General features: G+C 38.0%; 1 protein-coding gene across 4 annotated transcripts in view; it reads right to left on the reverse strand.

Moving 5' to 3' along the window:
- The window catches only part of cplx1 (complexin 1), a 54726-nt gene extending 43456 nt beyond the window's left edge, over positions 1–11270 (reverse strand). Inside the window, exons 1-2 of one of the 4 annotated variants that reach the window (XM_039649287.2) lie at positions 11252–11270; positions 9992–10104 (exon numbers count right to left, since the gene is read on the reverse strand). In XM_039649287.2, the coding sequence (XP_039505221.1) occupies positions 9992–10022 (31 nt within the window). In that variant the 5' untranslated portion in view covers positions 10023–10104; positions 11252–11270. Of the gene's footprint in view, positions 1–9991; positions 10105–10765; positions 10785–10813; positions 10933–11033; positions 11226–11251 lie in introns of those variants that run through there. The other 3 variants (XM_039649288.2, XM_039649286.2, XM_039649285.2) reach the window with 3 other exon arrangements.
- Between the last annotated feature and the right edge of the window lie 720 nt (positions 11271–11990).

Consider the following 11990-nt stretch of genomic DNA (forward strand, 5'->3'; position numbering starts at 1 on the left):
AATCTTGGTCTTTTCAGCAGGATCATCATTAGGCTGACATGGAATCAATGTAATGACTTTTTTTGGGTTGGAAAGTCTGAAAGCATTTCGAAAGAAAAATTCTAATAAAATGAAAGTGCACTTGACGATGTATGACATAGGATGCTTCACTTCAGAAGGCCTTTATTAACCCTTTTATCATGGATGGATGCGCTTTGATGGACTTCCAAAAACAAAACAAAAAAAAACCATTCAGTGTCATTATAAAGCTTGAAAGAGCCAGGGCATTTATATATATATATAACTCTGATTGTATTTATCTGAAAAAAAGAATGTAATATACACCTAGGGTGGCTTTAGTGTGAGTAAATCATAAATCATCACAATCCCTTTAAGAATCTTTAACATAGAACTTTTCCATTGCATAAAATGCTCTTTATATTGGTTCTTTAGAAAAATGTTCTTCACACTAAGAAAAAATATACTGTAACCTCACTAAACATTATTTGGGGAACTGGTTCTTCTATGGCATGGCAGAAATCAGGGATGGGTAGTTTGGGAGTCCATCTTTCATATTATTTTAGGAGAATTCATATTTTGCAGAAATAAAATAAGTAATTTGGTTTTAGAGAAACTTGCAACAACAACAAAAAACTGTTTGCTAATGAAGATCACTTCAATTCCAGTTTTTTCTCTAGTAAAGTGCGCTTTGCCATGTCGAACTGGCAAGGACGATTTGAAGCCACATGGCAGGTCCATGGACCGGTCCAAAGTCATGACGCATCTATTTATAATACACATGAATGGCTTCAGCTTGACCCGATATCGAACCGACAGTCATTCTGGGGACAGAGCCCATCTGTGCTGTGTGTCTATGTGTGCTTATAAAGTATGAGCGTGTGCAAATGTGACACTGCATATGGCTTGGCTATCAAAGGATATCGATTGTGAATTGATGTGTTGATCCATCCACATGGCATAATTTGGAGATGAGCAGATCACAATGTCATTTTGATGCATGCATTGGTGCATTGTGGGTGTGTGGCATGATGGCAGGTGTTTTCTCAGTGTGGAACTGAAAGGGCCATTGCACACATGTAGTCCCTGCAGCTCAGAGCCAGAAACCTACAGCAGGAGAACCTGCCCATATGTCCTACCATGTGGTCATCTGCTGACCCAAAAGAGAAATGAATTGAGATAGTGAAAGAGAGAACGAAACAGAGAGCGCTCTGTTCTACTCAAAGGTGCCCTAAGGTCAGGCACGATTCACAGCAATACAATTTCTTTTGCTACATCTACAGGAGGGACAGGAGAACATATTGCATCCTGTCCCGGAGAGCCATTATAACAGGTGTGAAAGTGTGTGAATCATTACAGTCAGTGCATGTGTGTATAGTTTTACTGTGAGAGGGGGTTCTAAAATATAAAGGCAGCTTTATAATTTAACGTATCAAGACACTTTTATTCTGTATGAGCAAATATTACACATTACAACTTTCATGATTTTAAAAATCCGAATGAAATATTAGGTAAATATCATGTGAATATTAAAGGTGCCCTAGAATGTTTTTTAAAAATTATTTTATAATGTTTCCTGGATTTCCCTTATAATGTTAGTATGTTTTTTTTTTTAGATCAAAAATAGTCATAATGTAGAAATAAAAGGCATTTTTCGTAGCCTGATTTTAGCCTCTGATTTGAACGCTCTGTTTGAAGGGGCGTGTCTGCTGAGTGTAAACGGCCTCTGCTGTGATTGGCTGACATGCTTGCATAAATACGTTTTTTTTTTCATCCTACTAAAAGAAACGATGTGAAGTTGATATTTTAGTCAAAAATGCTGGGTTTTTTTAACCCAATTTTGGGTCAAATATGGACAAACTCAAACATTGGGTTAAAAATGTAATTTAAAAATGTAACCCAATGGCTGGGTTTGTCCATATTTGACCCAAAATTGGGTTAAAACAACCCAGCATTTTTTCCAAATGTGTGGCTTGACTTACTGATGCATAAACAGTATTGAACGATTTTGAGAGAAAGATTACCTGTCTGAACAACAATTACACATCAGAAAGTGTTGCTTGGTAGCTTGATCCGAGGCCAGCTCTTGGCCCAAGTTGAGAAAACAGTCGTCGGTGAAATGTTTGGAAATTTCCAGAGAAAATAAAACGAGGCTCGGATGAAGGAACTAAAAAATACTTTTGTGTTCATGTGTACATCCGAACACTGATCAACGGCCATGCTTCGGCTGTGCAGTTCCGCCTGTCATTGAACATGGGCTGGCATATGCAAATGTTTGGAGTCGTACATATTAACGATCCCGACAGTCGATGTGGAGATTTGTCTATTTTTCAGGGGTGTTTTTCAAAACCGAGATTTAAATAAGAAGGAGAAAACAATGGTGTTTTTGAGACTCACTGTATGTCATGTCCATGTACTGAACTCTTGTTATTTAACTACAGAGATGTATAGTAACGAAGTAGAACTACTTAAGTACTGTACTTAAGTACTAAAATGCTGTATCTGTACTCTACTACAGTATTGTTTTTTTTTTCTTTTACTTCAGTAGATATTTTCGATGAATTTAATACTTTTACTTCGATATTTTTTTTTAATGTTCTGCTAGTTACTCGTTACAATTATAAAAATGTTACGAATCATTCGTTGCAAGTTGGCTTTCATGCTGGTTAAATCACACGCCAGTTTTATAGGGTAATGGTATTGATTGACGCACACATTGACAACTAATGCAGGGGTTGTCCTGCAATGCCATTTTTTGGCGGCCGACAAAGCAAATTTGGATCCCGCCAAAGCGCCTTATTTGATTGCTAGTTCAAACTTTTGACTGCTTTCTTTTATAATTACATGACACAGTACTTGTACTTTTACTTTTAGTACTTAAGTAGTGAATTTAAATATAAACTACTTGCAATACTTAAGTACAAAAAATGCTGAATACTTTAGTACTTCTACTTAAGTGTGGTGCTTTACGAGCACTTTAACTTCTACTCAAGTCACTTTTTTGATAGAGCACTTGTACTTTTACTCAAGTCCGGGTTTCTAGTACTTTATACATCTCTGTTTAACTACAGGTATGCCAAAATAAATTCAATTTCACATTCTAGGGCACATTTAAGTAATAATAAACAATTCAGTAAATGCTAACATTTCTCATCTCAGGTTTTCTGCCGAACTCAGTTTGAAGGACTAACTACTTTGAAGGCAAAATTACAATATATAACAAAATTGCAAGGTTGTAGTCGAGACCACCTCCCTCGAGTCCGATTTGACACCGAGACCAGAGAGAGTCGAGTCCGAGTCAAGACCGAGTCCATAGAGAGTCGAGTCCGAGTAGAGTCCGAGACCAGAGACGGTCGAGTCCGAGTCGAGACCGAGACCAGTGAGGGTTGATTACCTAATTTACTTTTATTTACTTAGAGAAATCTTTTTTTTTTATATATATATATACTGAATTTACTTAGAGTTTAAAAAATATGATCAGTTTAGGGTAAAAAGGCCACATAGTAGGTGGTGTTAAAAGTAATTTTATTACAATTTGTCATGCGCATGCGCACTAGAAAATCACCAATCACTGGGTGTGTCAATCAATTTAAAGAAATATTTTATTAACATACATTAATAATCATGAAAAATATTTTTAATTGAACTCGAGTGGACTCGGGAATAATTCCGAGTCCTAAAAAAAAAATGTTCGAGTACGAGTCAATTCCGAGTCCAAATGCACACGAGTCCATGACAAGACCAAGACCATTAAAATATGGTCTCGAGACCGAGTCCGAGTCTCGAGTACTACAACACTGCAAAATTGGGCAAAGCATCAATCAGGACGTTTCATAAATATAGTTCATTGGTCCTTCTAGATTGTATCGCCCCTGATTTCCCTCCCTTCGCTCACCTTAGAGGCTCACATTACAATTATAAACTTGATGACTGTCAGGTTAGTCCATGAGTCCGGCTCCATGAGCTCCTAAAAGCCTTATAATCAATTTAATGTTTGTCTGATTCTGTCGGATCCAGCGTCTAACCTCCTCCCTTGGCCCGATCTCAGCTGGTGTATTGATTTCAGCACATTGCATTTACCGTCCTTCTCATTACATGGTTAAAAATCATGCCGGCGGAGCGTAAGTGATCAGCCGTTTATAGGTCAGCACATAAATCAATGGGCGTCAGCTCTGGTGCTGAACCGAGCTGAACATCCTGACGTCACAGGGTTTGTTTTCCCCTAGCCTACAGCAATATAGAGAGACAATCTTCATTGTCATTGATGCACATGGTTACTGTGGTCATTTGAAGGTTTGGCTTTTAGCTCATGACTGTTAGCTTTTAGCTTTTATGAGATTTTGACTCATTTGTGTCCAATAAAATGCTCTGAACAGAATGAATAAGGCTGTGTCCAAAATCTCCACTCAAACCACTACCCCCTACCCCCTATGTAGGGGGTAGGGCGTAGAGCACTATATAGTGAGCTCACCAGCATAATAGAAACACCACTTTCGGACACTACTCGATCGTCTCTCGGCGCCGTCGATTGCGTCATTGCTGTCGCCCGTCCGCCATTTTTACGTTCAGCGCAGTGCATGATGGTATGTAGGGATTGGGATAGTGACCATTGCTTGTACACTACTTTTCAAAATGCATTCTGGGATACATTGAGTGAACTATATAGGGTACAATAATCATCACTATGCATTCGGACAGCACTACAAAATGGCGAGCTCACCATATAGTCCACTATATAGTGAGTAGTGGTAGATTTCAGACACAGCCTAAGTAAATGAAGTCACTCCCTCAACACCACTTGCAACCGTAATGCTAATTTATTAGCTATAAGGCATGAGGCTTTTGAAATGCCCTGCCAACACAGGACTTTTTTTTTTAAATGGGAAAACATGACATAAGTAATAGCTTGTTTTCACGTGATTAATTTGTTCTGTCATTAATGTAAATCGAATTAACCCCTGTGACAGCCGTGATGTGGAATTACAGCACAGTTTTGCACAGCCATCAATTCAATAGAACTCAATTTAGTTCATTTCAGTTGACTTGAAGTTGCTTTGTGCTTCTGATTAGGGACATTTGATTAGATTAAGCATTTTCACGACCTATGTTAATGTGTGACCCTTTTGTCTGAGCGGCCCGCCAGGAGGTGCGAGAGCACTGGCACTAGTGTGTGAAGGTGATCTGATTCAGGTCTGAACGCCTCAGCGTAGGCAGTTGTTAAAATTGGATTCAGGCGAGCAGCTCCTGCATATTAACGACAACAGGTGTTAATTTAACACAAATGAGAGCATCCCATTTAATCAGGAAAATTATATATATAGTGAGGCATGAGAGCACATTGAAATCTGTGATTGTCTTAATTTAAACCTGGAAATGAACTTTAAAAATTAAAGCACAGCCAGGCATGTCGAGCTTATTAACAACGCTGGCCAACTCTACGCAGCCGGAGAGTTGCAAAGAGAGCGAGAAAGGGAGGAAGTGGTCAAGAATATCAGGGTTGAAAGTGGAAGGGAACACTGCAAAGGTGTATGTGCATGTGAGCGCTATACTGAGCAACCGATCTGAAAGCTGAAAGAAAAGAAGACAGAGCAAATGTGTGTGAAATTTAGCGGGAAAGTGAGATGAGTAAGTGTGAGAGCGAGTGTGTGGATAAGGGTAGACTCCCACTCCGGTTGCATTCTGGTTGATGCTGCAGGGATGCCCAAGAGATTTCTCTCACATAACCGTGATTAGTCTTACATCCGTGAGCTTTAGTACCGAACTCTCTCGCCACATGCTGACCTGCTGCCTCTAAATCTTTTACTGAGCCAGACAGGCCCATTATTTCACTTCAGCCTGAGCTTTATTATCTAATGTCGGTCAGAATCGTGTGTGGGGGGCCTGCCAAAACGGCTGCTAGCAAATGGAGATATCCTGTTCCGTGATTTACAGGATCAATCAACAGTGGAGACTATAAGCACACATTAAACCCACATGCAGCAGTTTTACACTGGGCCAATATAGTAATGCATTTGTAGATGAATTTATGTATGCATCCTAAGGATGCAATAAAAGCTTTAGAGCAAATACATACAGCCACTTCTATTTATTTGGTATTCCAAGACCCTGCAAGTCATTGTTTTTTCTTTCCTGCATTGATTTGCATGGTAAATTGGGATTGTCCTCGTCTTCCTTGCATATATTTAAATGCTTTTTTTATTTTGCCTTTCCTTTAGCATAGCTGTCTATGTAAAAAAAAAATAATAATAATAAACAAACAAATATATATATATATATATATATATATATATATATATATATATATATATACACACACAACTTTGTAGTCCTGCCATTATTTTTGTGATTTAATGTAGCAATATTACCACGTTGCACATTTTCCCACTGGCTGCCTAGCAAACCCTTACCCCTTAAAGGGATACTCCACTTTTTTTTTGGAAATAGGCTCATTTTACAACTCCTCCAGAGTTAAACAGTCGAGTTTTACCGTTTTCGTATCCATTCAGTCGATTTTCTGATTTTTAGAAGAATATCAGTAACCAGACAGTTTCTGGTCTCATTGACTTCCATAGTATATTTTTTTCCTACTATGGAAGTCAATGAGACCAGAAACTGTCTGGTTATTGATATTCTTCTAAATATCAGAAAATCGGCTGAATGGATTCGAAAATGGTAAAAACTGTTTAACTCTGGGGGAGTTGTAAAATGAGCCTATTTCCAAAAAAAAAATGGAGTATCCCTTTAAACACATACCTTGGGTCTTTATTGCCCCTGGGATGTCATTCACTACCCTCCTTTTCATACATTTTTTAAAGGGGGCCTAATATGCAAAAATCACTTTCATAAGGCGTTATAAATGTGTGTCCACAGTGTGTGTAAACCACCCACTTCTTTTTTTTAATAATCCCCATGAATCATAAACAGTCTCCAAATGAGCAGCTGTAGATTTCGGAAGCTCCGCCCATGACTGGTGGCGATCTGCTCTATTAGATCCTGCACTGAGTGAGCCGCAGCAGTTTGCCATTTGTGTTTTCTTGCTGTAGCAGCTGGAGATATACAACGTCTGCTCCAAAAAAAACAAACAAAAAAAAAAACCAAATGTTCTGATGATCTACAAATGTTCTGTTATTGTATGTACCAATGGACATAAGAGTCTCCAGGCATCTGAGCCACTGAGAACACCGTTGATTTTCATTTATGAAGGAAATGTGCTGAAGAAAGTCAGTTTTATATATTTGTGCAAATCATTTTATGCCGACTGCTTCACAAACTAGGGTCAGATCAACACTGGATTTGTACAATAGTTTTTATAAGATTTTTATATTAACATGACGTAACATGCAAGTCCACTACTTAACTGCACAACAACTACATACATTTATCCACCAACCACTCAGAAACATTCAGTTTCTAAACTTCTAAACCGTAACTGAACACTGCTACTGACATTTTTGCTGCGTGACCATAGACTGTAAAAAATAAGCATCTGAGACGTCACCCATAGACTTTCTAAAGAACAGTTTTGAGGCTGTTTATGGGGGGTTTGGGTGGCGCCATATTGGAAAATCTTGAGAAATACAAAATACAAATGTTACATATATTTCATTGCATTACAAATTATACTTGTGAAAAGGGATATAATAGGTCCCCTTTAAAGTTAGACATCAACCTTCTTAGTATCCTCAATATATTTATTATAACATTATAATAATAAGAAAAATATATATTATATATGTATTATATATATTAGATATTATATATTTTTTAGAATATATATATATATATATGAAGAGTTCAGATGCAAAAGCCTCTAAATGCCATTTGAAATTTTCTTCTTTAATGACGATTTTTATCAAACTTGTATATTTAAGTTCAGTAATTTCACTTAAATGGCAATGATAATTACCTATTAATTGTTATTTAAGTGAAATTACTGAACTTAAATATACAAGTTTGATAAAAATCGTCATTAAAGAAGAAAATTTCAAATGGCATTTAGAGGCTTTTGCATCTGAACTCTTCATATATAAAGTGTAAAAAGTGTTTGCAAGCAACCCAAGGTATGTAATAGTGCAAGTATAATTGTTTCTGGGGAAAAATAATTTAATCTCCAATGACTTGAGAATATGGTTGAGATCGCAAATTTGAGCTCTGGTGATGACAGTGATGATGGTTACAATCATCTGCTCAAATTGAACCCTTCCAAGTTACAAAAGGTAATAAAATATGCTTTATTTGATTATTTTGTAATTGTTATTCAAATATCAGGGGAGTTTAATACTTTTGCAACAGTTAGAGAACCATCCGTGTAAGCTATAAATCCGGGTCGCTAAAGACCCGAATTTGTAATAATGATTGGGGAAACATTTGTGCATTTAAGGGTTAAAGAACAGTTGGGAAAGTGATTTATAATGTTGAGCAGATACTTTTTTCATTGTGAAGACAAAAAAAGAGAGAGAGAAGCAAATATAAAAGCCATGATTACCACAGACATAATGACATTTACAGCTGCTCATAAAGTCTTGAGAGCGGAAACCAGACTGGGCCAACTGACCAATCAGAGCAGACTGGGTGTTTCAGAAAGGTGGGCTTTAAAGAGACAGGAACTAAAACAGAGCATTTCCTGCAGATGGTGAAAAGAGGTGGTGCGTCAATGCGTCAGAGAAAAATAATGAGTGTTTCAAATTGGAAAACAGGTAAATGTATTCTAGCAGACCCCAAAATATTAACTTGTAAATGAGAATAAATGTGCACAAGCAATGTATATCTGATTCTTCTGTGCCAACTGAAAACAAGATGCACCATGAGTGTCATCATCATTTGCGCAGAACCGAAGCCTGAAACTAAGCTTACCTAAAACTTATTCTCTTGCTGCTTCGCAAGTAATGGTAATTCCTGAAGGAAATCCAAATCTAGTTATAGGCGACTTCAAATCTTTAAAACATAATAATCCAAAAACATCTGAAGCCAGGATCAATTTATCTTAGACACGCACTGCTACTCGTAGAAAAGGACGGGAGAGGATGAGAGACGAAACTTGGGAGTAAACAAGAAGTCGGGGACCATTCTTTCTTCTCAAGGGTGAAATCCCTTTCCGTACAGCTCAGTGGATTTCTCTCATTTTCTGTATCGACGGAGCAAGTGGACTGGGGCAGGACCCTCGTGGGCAAAGCAGCCTGCAGCTGGTTAATGAAACAGGTCGTACGCCACCTTTTTATAGCACATCCATGCTAATAAACCATCAGAATCCTCACATCTCCTGACATCCCTCGGGACTGGACTGTCAATCTCTAAGTGCTTTGACGAGCGGAAGTCCGCACGGATAAAATCCTCATTGAGAATGCAAAGGAGATTTAGATGCAGTTCTGTTTGGACATTTAATGCCAATATTTATGGAATTATTATCTTTTTGATTAGGCTCGGCAGAGCAAATTGTCAATAGTTAGTGATTCTAGTGGGTCTGGATATAAAATATGTCTTGCAAGAGTAATTAAAATGGAAATAATAACAATGAAAAACTACAGTAAATAGAGCAAAACATCTAAATTGGCCTCCAGCTAGAAAACAAACCCCTTTATCAAGAAAACAACAGGCAGTGTGCGGGTGCTGCGGCAGATTCTGAAATGCGCAAAGAGTCACGTCCTCTATCTGGGATGATATGACCTGCCAAACAGATCAACTGCTTTCTAACCCATCACAAGATTATTATAAAGTACATTGTTTGAATTATAAAATAAGATATGACTGAGATAAGGTATAAAGGAAAAAAGCAACACTTGGTTCTCTTTCTATATGTGTTAATGAATATAAAAAGCAAAAGAAAGGTAATTAATAAGACGATTAAACATAATTGGCACTGCTATGCAAGCATACTGCACATGAGTGTATCGTTTTGGTAAAACTAATCTTCTCCTAGTCTTCTCTCTCTTTCTCTCTGTGTGTGTTTGTGTGTATGAGTGTGATGTTTGGAGAAACGGGGCAATCTGAAACTTACCTCCCAACGCTTGCTTCATAACAAAATTCATGATGATGGCTTTTTATTCCTGCCTTCTTCAACCAAATATTACATTCAGGTTAAGCTTTTCAAGTAGTTCCTTGTCGCCAGATCTACAATGTGAAACAATTACACAATTACTTAATTGCAAAAAAAAAAAAAAAACATAAAAAGAGATATTCACTAGTATAAAAAAGCTAATATATATTAGTCTACCTCAAAATAATAATACAATATAGCGATTTTCTCATTAAATTAACCCAGTTGTTTTTGGTGTTATACATGAATGCATTTTTTTTATGCAAAACATTACAAAAGGCTGTAATAGCAAAGTCTGCATGGCATGCACAAAACTATCCAGTCGATCAATTCATAAGATGCGACATGAAGGACAGTAAAGGTCAATATACCACGCATACAGTTCACACAAAGTGCAGAGTTGTAAAATTACCACGGGCTACCATTAATGGCTTATCGGTGCCTGTATGTAACTTAACCTTCACTAAGAAGAATCGCGTTAATGACAAGCTCCGGGACAAGCAAACATCGTGTACATTTGAAATAAATCTGCAGGGAGCGTTTGTTCTTCTCGCGGGGAATGAATATCAAATAACATTTGAGGAAAAGCCGTGTTGTGAGGATCTTTTCTAATTGGTAGAGTTTAAGACTGTAAATCCTGGAATGCAAATTTAAAGAAAATTATGATCCAACGCATGGCCCCGTTCCCTTAATCTGTGTGTAAACTTTCCCTCGTCCATCCGAATTGAAACCCACACGCTTATAGTCCGAATGCACCGACTCGTCGGCTGATGAATCTCGTACGTTAGCCTACTGTGCTCCTAATATCTTCGTACGCCGTTCAAATAGCCCGTTTTAGTATTTACTCCCGTTCGAACCAAAACCACTTCCTCGTTCATTGAAGCTGATTTCAGCACCATTGCTGGTGGACAGCTCCCGCTCCATCCCACATTGAGCAAAAGCCCAACGCTCGCGTAACACATTCACACACACACACACACACTCACATAAAGGTCGTAATTACCTGAACGAGCGAATTCAAATGTTTCGAGAAGCTGAATAACTCCTCAGAAATGAAAGTTGAGCAGTAATGATAGAGCGAGGCTTTAACTGCTCGTTCCTAACATCTCTAGTTTCCAGGCAAAAGAAGGACGTCCTTGTTTCTCTTGCTCAGAGAGGCAGTGTGAGTGTGTGAGTGTGTCTGTGAGGGGAACTGCAGCTGCCACTGATAAAGGCACTCACCGAATCACATGGAGAGCTCCCATCTGAAGCGTCCCATGTTCTGAGAGATCAATTTTTAACGACTGTGGTCGTCGTGGCTTGGTGTCCTGCTGTATGCGCCCATTATTTGCTTGTGCAATCCCAAAGCTATTCCAGCCGGGATGAGCTTATTCAAAGCACATTACCTTAAGATGTAAGTCTTGTAGCATGCAAATGGGAAATGCATGGAAGGTTACATATAGGCTGCGGTGCAGTGCTTTATAGTGTTACAGTGTGATTGAATGATTAAGCTGCCGGTTTCTCTGCCTCACCTCGATTTGTCCTTGAAGCTGTTGGATGCAAATCTCTGTTTCCCCTGAAATGATTTAAGAAAGCGTGACTGATATGTTTACCCCGTGACGGTAATGAGTGCTGGTGAAGTGTTACAGATGTGCTTCTGGCTTCAATTAGCAGGTTGTGTTGAGTGCAATTACATAATGAAACCATCTATGTCTAATAAACCATTATATTTCATATATATCTAAAACTGGGAATATTTTGTAAAATACACTGTCGCAGAAGCACATTCGCCCTTATAAGTTGACCTTAAAAAACAGCAGTCTGTTTGTTGAGTTAACTCATTTAACAACTGAAAACTTTACAACTTTAAAAAATGTTGTTTTGACGACTAAAGATTGTTTAGTATTTAGCTAACAAACCTTGTTCTGCCATCATGTTTGATTTTCAAAGCCAAGGTAGACATTATTTGCCACATAAAATT

The sequence above is a fragment of the Pimephales promelas genome, chromosome 9 (genome assembly GCF_988280905.1).
Source record: "Pimephales promelas chromosome 9, fPimPro1.hap1.1, whole genome shotgun sequence".
NCBI lineage: Eukaryota > Metazoa > Chordata > Actinopteri > Cypriniformes > Leuciscidae > Pimephales > Pimephales promelas.